General features: G+C 37.6%; 2 protein-coding genes across 3 annotated transcripts; both read left to right on the forward strand.

Annotated features, from left to right (window-relative positions):
• The first annotated feature begins 1,672 nt into the window (after positions 1–1,672).
• Positions 1,673–6,551, forward strand: LOC137966093 (uncharacterized). Of its 2 annotated transcripts, XM_068812575.1 has the most exons (7): positions 1,704–1,741; positions 1,981–2,416; positions 3,589–3,780; positions 3,897–4,136; positions 4,348–4,565; positions 5,555–5,809; positions 6,006–6,551. In XM_068812575.1, exons 2-7 carry the CDS (start codon positions 1,999–2,001, stop codon positions 6,276–6,278), a joined length of 1,596 nt encoding a protein of 531 aa, XP_068668676.1. In that variant the 5' UTR covers positions 1,704–1,741; positions 1,981–1,998; the 3' UTR covers positions 6,279–6,551. The 2 variants fall into 2 exon arrangements, with proteins under 2 accessions (XP_068668675.1, XP_068668676.1); XM_068812574.1 differs by having other exon boundaries at positions 1,673–2,416.
• Positions 6,552–7,803: 1,252 nt separating this feature from the next.
• On the forward strand, positions 7,804–19,224 carry LOC137966111 (uncharacterized). Its single transcript, XM_068812602.1, has 7 exons — positions 7,804–8,957; positions 12,326–12,743; positions 13,495–13,639; positions 14,634–14,749; positions 14,856–14,934; positions 16,057–16,290; positions 18,544–19,224. The coding sequence occupies exons 1-7, from the start codon at positions 7,898–7,900 to the stop codon at positions 18,892–18,894; spliced, it is 2,403 nt and encodes an 800-aa protein (XP_068668703.1). The 5' UTR covers positions 7,804–7,897; the 3' UTR covers positions 18,895–19,224.
• The last annotated feature ends 587 nt before the right edge of the window (positions 19,225–19,811 follow it).

Below are 19,811 nucleotides of genomic sequence, written 5' to 3' on the forward strand. Positions count from 1 at the left end.
TATGGTCTCCGTTGTCGCTTAGCTCTTCCTTCAGACATCTATAAGATAACATACAGTGAATTTTACTAAACTCAATTTCAAAAAAAATATTAAGCACATTATATTGAAAAGACATATTAAACTCATCACATGTTGCTTACTCAACAGTAATATAGATTTTTAATGGCAATGTAGCTTTATTAGTTCTTATTCCAACAATTGCCTCAACAGTAACCATATTTGAAATAGGCTAAAATACGTAATTCATCGATGGCAATAAAAGATGGTTAATGCAATGGATCATAAATTATGTATATCAAATTATATGATGAGATTGAAATTTGAATGTTGGAAAGGTGCTATAAGAAAGAATAGTTAGTTTATTCAAGCCAAGTGTAGTTTTTTTAACCTACGGTGGATAACTCTGTGCACTATAGGTTCTGTTTTTCTTCTTTCTAATGTGTTGTTGGATATCCAAATTCCTATTTTCAAATGGAGGCAGTGTGTGCAACCAGAAAACTTCTTCACTTCAACACAGGTTTGCACCCGTAACAATTGTCAAATCTACGCAAAGCATAATGAAGTTTCAATTTGTCAACGATCTACATGGTTCCATTTCTGATAATAATGAGTAAGAAAGCAAACGAATCATAAACTCAGATTCTTCATTTCAATGATTAAAGATTTGTAAACACAATCCAAAGTCAGAAGCATAGAGTTCATTAAAAAAAAGCAGAATAAACCAATAAACTGAAGCATATCTTCTCACGAAGGTTGGTTTCAATTTCCAGGTAGAGGAGAGGGAGGAGAGGAAGAGATATTACCTGTAGATTGAGGACAGGAAGAGAGTGTTAGGAGAAGACAAGGTACTTAAGAGGAGGAAAGCGTCCGGAGAGAAAAACGACAGTGTGAATGGGAGAAAATTTGCAGGAAGAATTAGGTTAAATGTTGCCCTGAAATTTTTCCGGTCTCTCAAACATATTTCTAACTACAAATGCCGTTTTTTTAGGCTACCGAATTTTACTTTTATAAACGTCCGCATCATAGAGATCGCTTTCACACGTGGCATTTTCTATAGCAAAATTCGTAACTAACTGCACGTACCGCACATGCCGACGACAGGTGCTCAAGGATCCAGCTCTCCACTGGGCCCCACTAAGACTACCTACCGTCAATAAAGCACTCCCATTTCATGATCCCAACCGTTGCATCAGATCACGTAGCCGTGCCGGGTCCACTTAATCTCATCTCGCCAAGTGTCACACGTTGGGCGCCGTTTCGCACCCGCCATGTAGATCACGACAAATTTCCGTAGATCGCGCGGACTACCGTTGTTGTAAACGCCTCTGTGAGGGAAAAGGGGATTCGCTCCATTTTTCGATGAAGCTGCGTAGGCCTCAGCGTTCCAGTCTTTCATAACCGAAGAGGACCGTTGTGGGTCCCTGTCGAAACATTCTTTCGCCTTATTAGTCACGAAATCGCAATCTCCGATGCAAGATACCAGTAAGCTGCGACCGGGGATTCCCGGTCTGGCAGTCGTGCCTTCGTCTGGTGACTGGTAACCGGCAGTTGATCGCACGACAGAGCGGTTGGTGAACGTGGCGCGACATCTGCCATTGATTTAAATGTTCGCTGTGTCTTCCGCGATTTACCCCCGTCTCACCAGTCAGCGCCACCAGCACACCCACTGCTCTCAGCTTTCGCTTCTCTCTCGCCACATAAAAGAAAAGAGCTGCGGAAAGGCCATTAATGGCGGTTAAAGGTCTCCACAAAAAGAAACTGGGCATTTTTTGTCGTTAATGCTTTATTCTTTTGGCTAGTGACAACGGATCTCGTCCGTTTGTGTCACTGTGCATTGACTGACAATGAACTGTCGAAATCAAACGATTTGATGGAGAGAGCTGCTTTTGTTTTCGCTTTAGGGTTTTGTTTTGGTCTGAAAATACAGTTTCAGAGCGTTTTGATCTATTGAATTCGTTTTCTTTTCTTTTTTTTGCCTAGCGTCTGTCTTACGTTAACATGGCGGAAGTGGACGGTACTAGATCGTGGCGGGAAGAGCTGGCTAGTCTTGTTGACACGAGAGCTACTTATACTGGAGACTGGGTGGAGATGGAAACGAGAAATATGGACAGTTTTAGCCCCGTGAGTGAGGTGTTTGACACTGTAGAAAGTATGGAAGAGAGCGAGAGTTTGAAGGATCAGATGAAAGGGTTTCTGAAGGCTTCGGCGGAATTGATTAAGGAATTGGGTAGGGGCTGTTTGGATATAGTCCAGCAGAATATTATAAAGGAAGATTCAATTGTTGTCAAGAAGCTTGCGGGGCCGAGGGCTTTGGTTTCGACTCGATTGAGATTTCTGAATGAATACCTGCCAGAAGATCGGGATCCGCTGCATGCATGGCCAGTAGTAATTTCCGTTTTCTTGCTTGCATTGATTGGTATGTATTGATGTCTATATTCTTATGCTGATGATTTTTATTTTTTTATTTTTTTAATGCATCTGTTCTGTTTGTTGTTTTGCATATTCGATCCATTTAGCACTGTTTAACAAGATCATGCAACTTTTTTTGTCCATGAACCCTTAAACTTGCTGATAGAGCATTAGTACTTCCCACTGTTTTTGGTCAATTGCCTGGAACATGATACGACCTGGCAAAATTCCTTTTCTGATAGAGCATGTAATATTTCTACAGTTTTTTTGTCAAATTGCCTGGGAAATAATAAAACCTGTCAAAATCAATGTGCATGTCTATGATTTTATTTCATACATGAAGCGTCCCAAATCCTGCCCAAGTCGAGCAATGCTAAGAATCCGAATTTTGAAGCACTCAATGTGCTGTTGCATTTTTATTTGGATCTCTGAAATTGCCTTGTTCCTAATCATACTGGACAGAGATAATTCTATCTTAGATGTGCCAGATACCCATATACTCTCAGAACTTTCAGTTTGATACTTCTATTGTCAGCTTTTGCTCATGGTGGTCACAAAGTATTGTATAGCTCAATCTGCATATGAACACATCTAAATTGACCCATCCCACAAAACTCATGAGAGTAGCTCAGAGCATTGTCTGCTTGCTTGATGGCTGAAATTATCTCAGGGAAGACATACTTTTCATTGCTGTTTTGGATACATATTCCCAATCTTTCATTTATTGGGAAGGATCTTGCAGAAGTGTTTAAGTTTACAATGAAGGTTTGATCAGATAGCCCAAACTTTTAAACCTGTAATGGTTCTCAACACAATTATTATTCTACCCATGTTCCCTATTTTACTCCTGCCATGTCTTCTCAAGGTTTTTCATTTTCGCAGTAGATGTGGAAATTTAGAACTTCTATTCTGCAGTACCACTGTAAGAATCTTCTGAGGCATATCTTTTAATTGCAGTCTATATCAGTTTACAGGAATAGACTAGGCTATATAGTTTTGTATGTCATGTAAACTTTCGACTGATTTTAACCCAGAGCTCCCTTTTCCCGAAAAAAATTCTGTTGGGAGATAAAGTAAACAATGTTATCCATGAATGCATTCAGATTGATTAACTCATGTATGTGACTTTTCTGTTCTGTTTGCTATTTTGTGACATTTATGACATGAGCAACATTGCAGTGTTGAGTGTAAGCTCCGAACGTCAAAATCCAACAGCAATGCCTAAAAAAGTGTTCATACATCCTACCAGTGCTACCCGCATTCAACTTCCTGATGGAAGATATGTGGCATATGAGGATCGGGGTGTCCAGGCTGACACGGCCAGATTTTCTGTTGTTGCCCCTCATTCTTTTCTTTCCTCACGATTTGCAGGTAATTCAAAATATAGAATGTTGTTTTCTATGGTCGAGTCCTTTAATGACTTTGAAGTATCACTGCAATGAATCTAGGAACTGCAAGTCTCTTTTATTGATTAGTTTTATGAACAGGCATTCCTGGCATTAAAACATCACTACTAGAAGAGTTTGGTGTTCGCTTGGTGACATATGATCTTCCTGGTTTTGGTGAGAGTGACCCTCACCCCCGGAGAAACCTTAACTCCTCCGCTTTGGATATGTTGTACATAGCTGATGCTCTTGGTGTTAAGGACAAATTTTGGGTGATAGGTCACTCAGGTAGTGGCATGCATGTGTGGGCTGCAATCAGATACATTCATGATAGACTTGCTGGTATGTTTGGGATTAAATTGTAAGAAAAACCTGAACTTTTCCTGTTGCTTTTTCATTATTCAGACTATGCCAGTACCCTAAGAGGTTCAGTTTCACAATTTACTCTGTCTACTATTTCTTGAAAAATAAATAAAATATTCTCTCAAGGGGGTCATTTATGCCACCACTAAAAGTTTCTGCATCTCTAATCCTTCTGCCACTCAACTTACAGGTGCAACTTTGTTCGCTCCAGTTTGTAACCCATATGACTTGAGAATGACAAAGGAAGAAAGAAAAAAGATCTGGTCAGAGTGGACACTGCGAAGGAAGTTTTTGTATTTTTTAGCTCGGAGGTTTCCAATCTTCCTTCCTTACTTCTATCGAAGGAGTTTCTTATCTGGAAGGCATAGCCAACCCGAGAAGTCTTTATCTTTGACACTGGGAAAGAAGGTGGGTCCCTTTCCATTTGTCGCATTACAAATTTATAACAAGGGGAATACAGGTTGCTATGTAGCTAAACCATAAGCCATTGATGACATTTCATGATATGGTTGTGCTGTTTAAACGAATCAGGGATTCTCTGTTGGGATGTGGTTGGCCAACTAATTGTTGGTTCCGCTCCATTGTAAATCTTGACTTGTGATCTGCAACCACTGACCTCTTTAGTAATTGTCCATGTTATGATGATATGCTGAGGATATTTGTTAGTGGTTGTCACTTGTTCAGGAAGAATGGTTACTCTGTTTTCTTTCATTTATTCTACTTTTTCCATGTTGCTCTGTGTTCTTGTTTTCACTTTCCTACTTTATGTATATGATGCAGAAACCTAGTTACTGCCACTTGTTTTCAGTAGTATTTTCATATTACGAAAGCTAATTTGGAGACAACAGGATGGGTCTTTGGCAAAATGGCCACCGTTAAAAATTTTCTTGACTTATATTTAGAACATCAGGCTCAAAAGGTTGGTACTGATAAACCTAATAACTAAACACAATAAATGTCTCTATGGGCAGGTTAAATTTGGATCATTTTGACTTGTAAAATGAAAGAAAAGGTCAGACGTGTTTCTGGCAGATGTGTATTAATAAGTGCTTGAACTGCTAAAGAAAATTACTGCCTAATGCAGGTTCTTGATTAAAAATGTGAGCATAAATTACAACATAGCCAGTGATAAGCAATGAAGGAAAGGTAAACGTAGGATCAAGTCATGGGAAAAAAGACGAATGTTCCAAAAAAATGTCGAAGACTGTGAAAATGAAATAACTGCAATCAACTTCTAACTTGTGTCCCAAGTCCTGAAGATATTTGTATGGTCTTTCAGTCTTTTGGATTGGCAAGAAAATGGACTGCCCTGGAATCTTTTGTTTTGTATGAAAGTTGATTCAGTTTTAAAGAGATTATGTCCATGTAGCATTTAATAAGAAGTTGATTTAGTATAGGATAGAGCTTTGATGGAGGAACCAAGCTTCATTGACTTTTGGGAGAAGGATGTTGAGGAGTCGATACGGCAAGGAAGCCCAAAACCATTCGTGGAAGAAGCAATCTTACAGGTGTCCAACTGGGGCTTCAGTCTAGCTGATCTTCAGGTGCAAAAGAATCGCCAGGGGAAAAGCTTACTACTTTGGCTGAAGTCCTTCTACAGCCCAGCTGAACTTGATTCGGCTGGTTTTCTTGGGCCAATACACATCTGGCAGGTATGTTCTCTTGTTTTTTGTTCTTTCCGTTTGTTTTCTTTTCTTTTCTTTTTCCTTTTTCAAATATTAAGGAGTTGATTTGGCTTGATGCTTTAGTTCACTGGGATGGATACAGTTGAGAAGTTGACCTGTTATGGTTTGATCTCTTCTCAACCATAAAAGTCTAATTCCTGCATAACCTTGTATGCATGTTTAGGGAATGGATGATCATGTGTTCCCACCTGCAATGATCAATTTTGTGCACCGGATTGTACCAGGAGCCACAGTCCATTGGCTGCCTGGTGAAGGACACTTCTCCTATTTTTATTTGTGTGAAGAATGTCATAGAAATATATTTGAGACTCTTTTTGGAGCCCCTCAAGGGCCTCTTGATTTGACTGAAGAGGAAGTTGTGGAGGATTATCAAACAACAACTTTCGATGGCAATGACAATACGGATGGTTCATGTCTTACAACCAGTGAAGACTAATCCATCAAATGTTACTTTTCAATTTATCTGTCCTTAAGGAGTGCTCTCTTTCTTCCACCTTAGAAATGACTTATTGAGAAAGAAATATGTAAATACCATAGCTTCCTCCATTCTCAGTGCAGGAAAACTTTTCATATGTAAGATAGAATATTTCTGCTTACTCTTGAAATTCAATGAGCTCTTGTTCAACCTAGGATCTTTGGGAATTTATGGAATTCAAATCTCTGTGATACCAAACTCATGAACTGGATATTGTTTCTCATTGTTACTTTTATTTTTGGCCGACCCACTAATTTTTATCGTTGCACCATGGTTGAAGATAGAGCACTTGAGGCCTGTGGAAAGATAAAAGTAATTTAGATGTTGGCCTAGATGGCTTCTCAATAAAAGTAATTTTAATGTAAATCAAAACATGTGCACTCCATAACCATAGGAGACAAAATAAATTTTGTCATCGTCTCCTGTTGGTATTCACAGGCCAAGAACTCTTGTTCTGGAAATTCCACTATTTAAAACTCTAATAGTTGGCATTACACAAAGAGATTTTGGTTCTCTTTTAAGCCAGGTGTAATTCATTACACGTTTTTTTACAATACCAATCTCCCTAAGAGATTGCTGCTAGACTCTAACTTTAGTTGGCCCACTCTATCTAGATTCTATAGGTTCTAAAAGAATCTTTCAAAAATTTAAGCAAAAAACAGAAAAAAAAAAAAATATACACACTTACTAAGAGATCCTTCTCCCGGAGAGATTCAAGATTCCCCTTCTTTAACACTACAATGTGTAGTGATTGAAGGTGTTGGACTAATATGAATACAAGGATATGATGGGAAGAGTTGTGGAATTTCAAAGGGTAAAACTCACTATTTCCCTCTAAAACACTTTTTGAGAGATTTGCAAAATTGAGAGTAAATACTTAATTTTTTTTTAATAAATATTCATTAACTTCTCAATACACGGTTTGGTAGGGATCGTTTTTTACCCGTTTGCAAAAGTCAGTATTTTGATTGATTGATTATTATAAAGTGATTGATCAATTAATCGATCAATGGACTATCAATCAATATGTTACCGGTGTAAAAAAATTTGTTCCCAACATAGAGGAAACGTAATTCAAATTTGTTGAAAATGGCATAAATATGTATAAGTAATTATTATGTAAACTTAAATGTATGCCAACTGATTACATTGAGTTATTGGGCAGGAAAAGTCGGGTAAAAAAATAAAAATTTAACCTCACTGAAAATGAATTCGATGATCCAAAATTACAATTAGGTCACCTGATAAGGGTTTCCCCACCTGGCCTCTATCCTCGTGGGTCCTTACGTCAGCTTTATCCGATCCTTATCCGTGGTATAATTACTTATTCTCAGTTTTTTCTACGAATACGGAATTTGTATAAACCAGAAAAAAGAAAAATTTGCCCTTTTTTGGCCTTCCGTCTTTCTCTTCTTCTGCTTCTTCGCAGCTCGCTCTGTTTTATTTTGGACTCGCGGTTATTTTCTCTTGCTTTCAGATCCGAAGCTCGGTTGGTTTTGCCTCAACCAATGCTCCGCTTTCTCGTCTTTTTTTCCTATTGATTCGTTGTAGCATTAGATTGGATATTCTGGTGATCAGTAATGGTGTCCGGGCATGACCCCGTTAAGTCTCTGCAAACCACCCTCCACGTCTTTGAAACCAATTTCCACCGCACAGTGGGGGAGCTCTGCCGGGCAGGTGTGACGAATTCTGGTTCGGAGCATGCGGACTTCTCTTTCCCGCAGTTTAGTCCTTCTGGACCGCTGAAGAAGAAACCCTGCCACGATGCGGTCCTCGCAGTTGACCGAAAGAGTGGACCCTCTTCGTCTTTCATAAGGATTCCGCTTAAGACTTTCCTTGGAACCCTTTTCCCTAATGGGCGGAGAGCGGATACCTCGAAGAAAGGACTCGAGGGCGGAAATGCCGTTCAACAGGATACGTCGTGTTCCAATTGCCTCCACTTCGCGCTTACTTGGTCCTTGTTACTAAACGGATTCGCTCAGGCATTGCCTAGCACAATAAAACATGTTAAGAAATGCTTCCACGAAAAACCCGTTCCTGATTCACCCCCGTCTATTTCCTCTAAGCCCAGGAGTGGAACTTCTTCTGTAAAAAATCTCAAGCAAGGAGAATTTTTGCAGTTGGAGCTGTTGCTGGGATTTGCTTTTGATCAAATTACTCAAAATTTTCAAAAGTTTGACCATACAAATGACAGAAGCAGTTGTGATACGGCTGATTCTTCCACTATGTCTCCTTCTCCATCTACTCATTTTGATCACTTTGGGATGATTTCGGGTTTTCTGGAAGGGCGAAAAGCAGATGTTAACGGTTTTTTAACGAATCTGAAGTTTGCTAGGCTAGGAGGGGTACCTTCAAGTCTCATGGGAGTTGCTTCTCCTGAGAAAGAAGAGGATGTAGGCCATGTACCTGCCGAGAGTAGGGAGGAACCTGATAATAGCCCTGGCTACACACTGAAGCTTGCAAGTGGATTGCTGAATATTCCTTTGTCCAATGTTGAACGATTGAAGTCTACTCTTTCAACTGTATCATTAACAGAATTGATTGAGCTTGTTCCTCAGTTAGGGCGATCCTCAAAAGATTATCCCGATAAGAAGAAGCTGTTCTCTGTTCAGGACTTTTTCACATATGCAGAGAGTGAAGGTACAGAAGCTCTATATTTTAGTTTTTTACTTGCTTTTAATTCACTAAAATTTGCTATGCAGCTGAACACTAAACACAGTCAAGGAATTAGGGCCATGAAATGGTTGCTGTCTTTATTCATTCCTGTGCTAGCAGTTGCAAGACTACCTAACACCAACTAACATGCTTATTATTTGAAATGAGATTCAGTTGAAGTAAAGCACTGGATGTTTGGTGTGAACATGCTGATGCCATTGGAAGCACAAGTGAAACACTCTTTTCTGCATGATATAAAAAACTTGAACTGACAAGTTTTTTAATCTTTTCCTTTGAAAGGTGGTGAGTACTTGAGACATTGTTTCATACTGTTTAATGTTTTCATGTTCTCAGCATCTTACAGAAGACTAACTTTAAGGGATTTTCCTTTACAGACAGGTATATAGCAAAGATTATTCTAAATGGTAACAACAAATGACGCTGACAGAAACTAACTTTAAGTGATTTTCCTTTACAAACAGGTATATGACTGATGACTATTCTAAACCGTATAATGCTAAACCCTGCAGTAATTTATTAGCAATTGTTTTCAAAAAAAATTTATAGCAATTGCCTATCGACCAGAAGAAGAACATTTATTGTCACCGAGTGCAAAGACTTAAATCACAATGGGAACTCATGTGCCAACCAAGCGTATGTTGTTCTTTAGTTTGTCTTCTGACTAGTAAGTATTCCTAAAGACAGGAAATGAAAAAATATGTGCTTGTTGCAGAAAATTGCCAATGCATGGATTTGCTCCTGCTGTCCTGGTCCTCTTGAGCTAGTAGGTCTTACTGGAATATGACCACTTCAGAAATGTGGACGAGTCTAGAACATCAGGCCGGTTTGTCAATGAGAAAGTCTCTAGAATTTGAGAGGTTAATCTTGAACTTGGAGTGTTTTTTTATTTTAATTTCATTAAAATTACTTTACATCTAGTAAAGAATTTGTTCTAACTGAAGGAAAAAGGAAGCTTCATAGATGATCGAATCATTTTTTTCTCAAATTAGTTTATGTCTACCATACATCTTTATAATATCCTTACCAATCTGAGACAATCCTTAGTAAATATGTCCTCGACAAATGGGAAATACGGAACACAATAAAATATCTGTCCCAGTAGGCATGAGAGCCCAGTAATTCTGTTGTTGTGATCCCAAAAAGGTCCTCTTAACCTGACCCCTCCACTATGCGGCCCACTTGGAGCATTTTTTTCCCATTCACACATGTGAAACCACCTTGGACTGATAACTGGCTTGCCTCCTCTGCTGCTTAATTATGACTTAGACTGACATTGTTTGGATTTCTTTGTATTCTTGATTCTTAGATATAATGAACAAGCATATGCTATCAGCTTCCGCTGTGCAAGAGTCATATTTCGAGTTTATTCTTGCCATCTTTCTTGAGTTATTATTTAGATGTTTGTATTTTCTCTACACTCTTAGGAGTCTCTGGAGTATACGTTGTATATCCATCAGATTTTAGTGGTTTGGGGCCCACGTGATGTTGTGCCTAAGGAGGCTATGCTTAGGTAGAGTGATTATTTTTATGCCTCACCCCCATTGATTTGGTTATTAATCTTTTAAGGAGGCTACATCCAGACAGAGTCGTTATGTTTACTCATTACCCTTACTGATTTTGTTATTTAATTTTTTACTCCTTAAAGTGGGGCTGAGTTGATTGAAAGGAAATCCCTGGACTGGCCAGATAATTGTTGTTGGTCACTGTAGCAGCAGCATCGTCGAACATCTGGAAACAAATGAACTTGAGAAATTGTTTTATGGAAAAATTCGCACTGTTGGTGGGATGATTGAAAATCTTTCCAGTACATTCTTTTCTTGGACAGCAATTCTCAGAGCTCAGTCATTAGTTTTTTCTTATCAGAGGCAACTGCCTATTGGTTACCTCCTCTGAGGCTTGAATGACAGATACTATCAAATGAACAACTCCTGTGGATGTTTGGCTTAAGCTTAAGTTTTATAGCAGTTCCAAATTGACCTTCTGGCTGGTGGGGTTGGTTCTATCCTGGCCTTAGCAGCAAATGTTTTGGTTTACTCTGCTTTTTTTGTTGATTGTAACTTCTTGAAAGCAGAGCTGAGGGCCCTATAGGTCTGAAAATATAAATTTCTTTGATCTCCTTGTTCTAAGGGAAAAAAAAAATCTCTAAACTTCTCTTGGTTGAAGGGAATTCTGTGGTATCTGGTGGTTCTCATCAATTAAGTGAACTGGTATAAACATATCTCTTGGTGCTTCCTGCAAATTATAGACTAGATGAAGGATAACAGTAGCATCTTGATCATCTCTTGAATTCAGCAGTCCTAGAAGCACCATTTGTCTTGCTGGTTCCTTGGATAGAAATGGCACCTTTTGACAACACCTGGTTGATTAGCCTCCATATCTATATATATCTATCTATCTATCTATATATATATATATATATATATTGTTTCAGTTGTTTCTCTTGTATTATCCTTGATAGTGCATTCAGTTGTTCTAGCTTCTTAGGGAACCTAATGTAGGCTCTTGTACGCTCTCCAAAGTTGCTCTCTTTTCAGTGCCACTAGTTTTCACGTTGCAATTGCAGCTTCTGATATGTAATGTCTTTTCTTCTTGTCTGTTTGGACTGTGGTTTTAAAGAATAATAATTGCAATTTTGGACTTCTCATTGGTCCCTTTATGTTATCTTGACCAAAGGTACTTTGAGCTTGTTTGTTGGGTGTAGCAAGGACCAGTAAACGAGAAGATAATAATGGTATAATAATGCATGTCTTGGTTGGGGAAGTGGAGATGTTAGTGAAAGGCTTCTTTTTTTCTTTTTTTTCTTTTTTGAAATGTGATATCAGTGAAAGGCTTCAATAGTAAATTGTGCAATGAATGAAAATGTTAGTGTATATGCAAGAGGGAGAGGGAGAAAGAGAGGCAGGGGCAATGAACTCAGGACTTCCCTTAAATGCATTAGAGGGGCAATTTGAGCCATTCCTTGGCAACTGGTAATGTAAACTAGTGATTACAAGCCAATCCGACTTTATTTTTAGTTCATTTCTCATACTTCTTGAGAAGATCATAGTTCTAGAGCATACTTACTTGACGTGAAAAATGCCCACATGTGAATGAGCAATGTTCTCTTTCATCTCAATTGCTTAATAAAAGCCTGGTCCATGCAAGCCTGATGTTGGTCCTTGCTAAAAGGAAGCATCCGTAGGCAGCCTTCTCATCGATTGCCTGTGTACTACCTTAAAGGATACGTCTTTTCCCTGATCCTTTTTTTCTTGCTGTTTACAAACAAAGAACTGGAAATTTAACTATTTTGCAATACCTATACGCGAAACTGAAAAACCTACTTCGATTTTCAGGAAAACGATTTTTCGAGGAACTGGACAGGGATGGTGATGGGCAGGTTACTCTGGAAGATCTTGAAATTGCCATGGCAAAGAGGAGGCTACCACGGAGATATGCTCGGGATTTTCTGAAGCGAACTAGAAGTCATTTTTTCTCAAAATCAATTGGGTGGAAACAATTTTTGATCTTGATGGAACAGAGGGAGCCTACAATTCTTCGAGCTTATACAACCTTGTGTCTAAGCAAATCTGGAACTTTGCAGAAGAGTCAAATCTTGACATCCATCAAAAGTGCAGGTCTTCCTGCCAGTGAAGAAAATATTGTTGCAATGATGAAATGTTTAGATGCAGATGCTGATGGATCTATTTCATATGGGCATTTTCGCAATTTTATGCTTTTACTTCCTTCTGAACGCCTTAAAGATGATCCCCGGTAAGTTGAACTCATCTTGGCTGTTCATGGGACTATCACTTGCATTCAGTTTCAGTTGTTCAATGTTTTTGGTTGAATGTAGCCATTGTCATTATAGCTTTGTACAAACTGTTTAGACATTAGCTTTATATATCTCCAGATCTTTTCTACCCTGTTCTTTTACTAATAGTATTGCCGGGTGACCCTTGTCTTTATTTTTTCTGCCTTCAATTAATGATGTATTCTTCTGTCACTCTTTAGCCATGTATGGGGTGAGTATCATTCAGAGAAACCCTAAAACAAAAGGGTATGGGGGGCTAGGAAAATCCCGTCCTTATTGTTACAATATGGTGAATATGTAGGTTCTTATACTACAACCTACTGTCTGCATCAAAAATAGTTTGTGTGCCTTATTATATTCTGAGGAAGTTTAGAGTCCTAGAATTATGATACAATTGGAAGTCTTTGTTGTACTCAATTCATTTAATCTATAAAAGCTAATCATTAGTATGTTTTCTATACTATGTCAGTTGCTAAGTTAAAGCCTTATATTTAGAAAGTCATGGTATATTCACTTTTGGAGTCCTATTTGTTTTCAGATTTTTTTTTCTTTTAGCACTCTTTATTACACTGTAACTTATGCTGCTGAATATTCTATATAAGGAGGTGGGCTCTATATCTAAAACCAAGTCAGACAGTTCTCCTTTTCTTTCTTCTATTTCTTCTGTTTCTTTCTCTTATGAATTTTATTTTTTCACAACTATGTGTGCAGAAATATTTGGTTTGAAGCCGCTACAGTTGTTGCCGTGGCCCCACCTGTGGAAATTCCTGCTGAAAGTGTTTTGAAATCTGCTTTGGCTGGAGGCCTTGCTTGTGCACTTTCTACTTCTTTATTGCATCCTATTGATACCATGAAGGTAAATATTTTCACTTGAAGTAATTTTAAAGTAGTCACCAAAATCTTTCTTTAACATGTAAAAAGTGATGTCAGGAGAAATTAGGTTGAAGCAGTGAAATATATATTATGTGATACCCATGTATGGAAAATGTAAAAGTTATCTTAAATAATTTAATTAAATTATCAAACTGTCTTTCTGTGAGGGGATTTTTTATTTTAGAGTACAGGGTAAATAAAATGATCTTGGCAACTTTAACAGAGAGTCATTAATGAAGTGGAGTTAATCTTTTTGGATGAGTTGTCAGGCTCCTTAAGTAATTTTTTTTCATTATTTAGGTCAACATGTTTGTGTCTACAAGTCTAGCAAGTGCAATATTATGTATATTTTGTTACAGTTAAGCTTCACAATAAATACAATAATTGTATGACCTTTCTAACATCTCACTAGTGTTTTGATATTAGCTACACTCTTCATGCGCATGGATAGTCTATTCTGTTAATTATCAGTTGTTTTTAGCCACTTGTCGATGAAGTAAATGATAAATATGTTTACACGCTCTAGTGAGGAAGTTTAGAATGTGGCTTGAGGTCGATAGCCTTGTCTATTACTATAATTTTTTCTCTAGCATGGCTGCCCTTCTGGTATGAAACTGGATATGTCTTTCAGAAACTTCAAGCAGGTGTCATACTGTTGACTGAAAATATGCCTTTTGAGTGTATATTCAACAAACATTTCATCTTATTGGTTTGAACCCTTTCCAGCTTTAGTAGTTTGTTTATGAGTTGTTGTTTTTTCTACTGCTCTTCAATAATCTTGATACTTGTATAGCTTCTACATTTCTATAATTTTCAACTTCTTCTTACTGCTATTAGATTTGGATGCTTTTCCTTTGAAAATACCTGATCACAGAGTTTGGTTTTGATTGGAAGTGTTCTGCTCTGTTTTGCTTAAAGTAGCTGCTTCTACATTTAGACCTTCTATATATTTTATGATGGATATTTTCTCTGATTAGACTCGGGTGCAAGCATCAACTCTCTCATTTCCGGAACTTGTGTCAAAGCTTCCACAAATTGGCATACAAGGATTATACAGGGGCTCCATCCCTGCTATCCTTGGGCAGTTCTCAAGGTTGGCCTTGTCAAAGTTTGTTTTTCTTTTAGTTGGTAAAAAATTGAAAAAAGTTCATCAATGGTTTCATATCCCAATTTATTTTCATTCATATTCTTGTCAACAGCCATGGACTGCGCACTGGAATTTTTGAAGCAAGCAAGCTTGTATTGGTTAATGTGGCGCCTAAACTTTCAGAGATTCAGGTAGATGATCAGAGCGCTCCTACATTTTTTAAAACTTAAATGATCTCCATTAGTAGAAATGGATTTTCCTTTGTTGTATACTACCCTGCATGTAATATCTTTCCCTTTATGTATCTCATACACTTTCTCTTTCTCGTAACTTTTCTTTTGTAATTTGTTTTCGTTGTGTATCAATTATGTGTTATTTGTTGGTTAAAACTTTCCGAAAAGCCCCCTTACTTCCCTAAAATCTAATTTATTGGCCCAGTTTAGAAACCAGAGTTGGATTGTCAATGAATTAAGTAAACAAAAATAAGAAAATAAAACCTGAGCTAAAAGTGCTTTCAAATTTTATTACTGTCAATCTCTACGTTATTGCAGTTCTGTTCAATTCTATATGATAATCATTTCCTAGAATTAAGTTTTCCATTAAATTTCATCCCTAGATTTGTGAACTCAAGTAACTTACTAACTTAAAGACTTTCCTAGGTGTGACTAATTTTAATTCACTTGGGACTTTTGAAATGCGTAAGAAGAATTTCAACCGCTAGTAGGAAAGAACTTACAAATAATAAAATTATTAAGTGTAGACTTTTCTCATTTTCAAAAGAAAGTGTAGACTTTCTCAAGACAAACAATACTTACGATATGTTTTCTCTAATTTGATTTTTTTTCTTCTTACACAAAAAAAAAAAAAGAAGACAACAGCTGAATTGAAAGAGGAAACTTGTTGACTTTCCCATTATTTGACTTTCCAAAAATAGGCAGATACTGGAAGTAAGACTTCTAGCTGTTTTCTTCCCTCTCCTTGCATAATGTTTCCCATAAAATTTCACTTTGATATGCTGTGCATCATTTGTGTTGTTTCATTTCTTTGTAGAAGCTCCTTTCTGGGATCCAAATCAACCTCTTCTCTTTTCTTTTTTCTCTTTCACAGAGTTATACTCTAGATATACTCAACCTGATTCACTAATTGAAAGCCAGAACTTCTTTAGACTGGTATCCTGACCAGTGGATGAACTTAATTTTTATGTTTAAACCATTAGTTGCTCTTAAGTTAGTTCAGGGGCTGGGAGGAACTTGTTGTGGACTTCTCCGAAGCAGGAGCATGGAAACTGAACATTTAGGATATGTTCATTGCAGGTTCAATCTTTAGCATCCTTCTGCAGCACAATCCTGGGAACAGCAGTTCGAATTCCATGTGAGGTATTGAAACAACGTTTGCAAGCAGGTATCTTTGACAATGTGGGAGAGGCGATTGTTGGGACCATCCAGCAAGATGGTTTTAAAGGTTTCTTTCGAGGGACTGGTGCTACACTATGTCGTGAAGTTCCTCTTTATGTTGCTGGTATGTGTCTGTATGAAGAATCCAAAAAGGTGAAAGTTTATCCTTTCCTAATTGTGTGTTAAAATACTAGTTTAGGGGTATTTTGGTCCTTTCCTATGTTTTTCATTTTACATTTTTCTCTTATAGTATGGCTATTAGATAGAGAATGTCTTATTTTATCTCTAGTTAAATTTTCATTCAATTTAGACATGTATTTTAGGAGATATATAACTTTGAGTATTGAGGGGCAAATTTGTCCTTTTGTAAATTTTCACTTAAACCCTGATTATAAAGAAGCAGGAAGGGCCTTTCTAGCTGGGATTCCAAAGCAGCAAAGCTGCCCCTCTTCCAGAAATCTTTTTCCTCTTCTATTTTCTCCCTAAATCACTTATTTTTCATAGTACAGAGCTCTGATACCATGTGAAGATGGGCCTTGTACCCAACTTCACATGGTATTAGAGCAGGTACTCATATATGGGCCTATACCTAAACTATCTACTTGTAGAGTCACGAAAGAGGACCCACACCTAAAACTCTCCACTTGTAGAGCCACAAAAGAGTGCCTACACTTAAACTGTCCACTTTTAGAGCCACAAAGGATGACTTACACGTGAGGGGGAGTGTTAAGGAATAGTCCTACATGGATTAGTAAGTACAAAGATCTTGAGTTTATTAGTTGTGAAAGAGGTTTCTTAAGTTGGCTAGTCATTTCGGGATGGGCCTTGGACCCAACTTCACAGTATGTTGTTATAGCTTACTTGGAAATCTAAAGTTGCCAGATACTGTGTAACTTTGGGCAAAAAATTTACAGCGAACTTTATATTTTCCATGAGTAATGGTGAATGTAAAGAGACCTGTCTTGTTATCTTGTTTTCTCTGTTGGCATCACTGCCTATGCCAATATTTGGCATGATCATGTTCTGATTTTATGTTCGATAATCAAGAGAAATCTTGTCTACATGTTCTCATCAGAATTTATTCTTTCCATATTCATGTCTTGGATAGAGCTGCTTGTCAAATAGCTGTATTATTTTATTCCGTTGGCAGCTAACTATGGGTACAATTGGGATCCCAAATCCGCATTCCAAATGGTATTGCAATGATGTCTAGCTTGATCAGAACATCCATTCAATCCCACCTTCCTCCATTATCGCCTACCCCTAAATGCTCTCTTTGCTGCTGACACATTCTTGTTATCCATTGCTGCAACACTCTGGTTTTTGAGATGTATGGACCTTTCAAAGTTTTTGGGCACTGAACTTTTTCCTACACCTGCTAAATGATAATTTTGAATGCATGATAAAAGGTTAACAAAAAATCATTTTTATGAAGACTCCGGTCCTAGAGGAACCTCCACTGGTGCAATTTAATCAATTGGCCTGATTTCAATCTCATATCAGTGTATTATCAACTTTTGTTTATCAAGTAACTTGAATCATCCTATTTCTGAGCCTTTTTTAGTAGGCCCTACTAATTGGCATCTCTTTTAGTTGAACTGATATGTCCTAATGTAATTTCTCCCTCGTTACCAATGATGAGTAGTTGACATAATGTGCCTCTAACTGGCAGTTCATCCCGTCTTACCATCATGAATTTATTTTTGGCTCTCTTGCCTGATTTTCTGAGAAAAACAATCAGGAATTTTTTTTTGTAGAATTCCTTGAGTTTCCTTAGAACATGCCATAGGCCAAAATACTATCTTGAAATCATGTAGTCTCAAAAGCATGCCACAACTAGACTGAGTCTTTGGGTCAATGACCACATCTTGGGTCCTTATGTTGATGTCTTCAGTTCAAGTTCTACTGATGTCCTTGGCATCTATTGTTTATCTTTCTCAAAGAGAGCATGGTGCCTGTTTTAGTGCTTTTGGTTCTGAGAATCTTCTTCAAACCTCATAAGCCACAATCAAGATTCACAAGTCAGTGACGTTCTCAGTCTAGCTAAAAGCAGTTAACCGTCCTCTACCATAGTCATTCACTTGGAAATTGAATATCTCGAGTCTTTCAGTTTCCTTTCACATGGGGCTGAAAAGAAAACTACTTCATTGAATGCAATTGGCAAACCCGGCTCCATAAGCACCCGTAGTTTGTTTCATAGGGATACGTTTTTATGCTCATACTAATATATTTTATTTCTGTTTTTCCATATAGGCAAACCCAGCTTCATGTCCACCTGTAGTGTTTCATTGGGAGACTTTGTTCTTAATGTCCACCTGTATTGTTTCATAGGGAGACTTTGTTCTTGGTGATGGAATCAACTATGGTCTTACTAATATTTTTGTTTTCTGTTTTTGCATGTATAAGGCGGCTCAGCATCTGCTGAACCGTGATCTTGAACCATGGGAGACTATAGTGGTAGGTGCGCTATCAGGGGGTATCGCTGCTGTTGTAACAACTCCATTTGATGTAATGAAGACAAGAATGATGACTGCTCCACCGGGTTTGCCTGTTTCGATGTCCATGGTTGCCTTCTCAATCCTCCGCCAAGATGGACCCCTAGGTCTGTTCAAAGGCGCAGTCCCAAGGTTTTTCTGGATTGCACCTCTGGGTGCAATGAACTTTGCTGGATATGAGCTTGCAAAGAAGGCAATGAATAAGTCTGATAGTGCCAATGGTGAGCAGCCGGCACAGAAGAGAGTTACAAATTCCAGCTAGCATGGGGTAGAGTCTGCGAATGCAATTTTCTGTTCATAAACAAACCAGAGCATAGCTGCAACTAATTTGGGTTTTTTCTTTTTCATTCACCCGGCTCGTAGCAGCAAGTGCATCCGGCCTTAAATCTGTCGAAATGTCCTCTTTTTTTTTTGTTTAAACATTTTCTGATTTTTTAGGCAGTTTTTTTTTTTGAGTTTGTGAGCCTCAAGCAGATGATTTCAACACAAACGTATTTTTTTCAGTCTATGTACATAGATTTTGATAAGCTTACAGCTCAAGCCATGTTCATTTTTTTTGAAGAACAAATATAAATACTCTACAAATCTTTGAGAAAAGGGTTATGATTTATAAAAGAATTGGTTACTGCTTTTCTTACCGTCATAAAAGTATGAAGACCTAATTCATTTCTCTTATGGTGTTAAACCATGAATTAGTAGAACTATTATATATGCAGGTTTATGGTTCATGAATCAATGAAGTCCCAATTGGAAGACTTTAATGTTTTCGATCAACAAAATTTATCTACCTCCAATGTTTGTTTCACTTCTAAGGGGATAGCAACAATGAATTTTTTTCAAAGACAACGGTTCTAGTATCTGTCTTTTTTTTTTAAAAAAAAAAGGGAAATTACTAAAAATAGAAAATCAGTAACAAAAACGATTAAAACAGAAAAAGGGATAATTGAACTAAAAATAAATAAATTACCAAAAATAAAAATGAACCCTTCATCTTACGAAAAGAGAAAGAGAGATATTAGGAAACTCACGTTTCCTAAGTTGGGTAACATATTTTATTTAATTATATTTAATATGGGCTAAAATTAAGTGGTCTAATTTTGGTAAGCCCATAGACTGCTAAAGAAGGAGAAGGAAAAAACATAAGGAATGTTGTCTTTGAAGAAGAATTTGTTATTGACA

Source organism: Aristolochia californica, unplaced genomic scaffold, assembly GCF_029961685.1.
Source record: "Aristolochia californica isolate CCGP_79_NKW_82.1479 unplaced genomic scaffold, dmAriCali1.0.hap1 SCAF_5, whole genome shotgun sequence".
Lineage (NCBI taxonomy): Eukaryota > Viridiplantae > Streptophyta > Magnoliopsida > Piperales > Aristolochiaceae > Aristolochia > Aristolochia californica.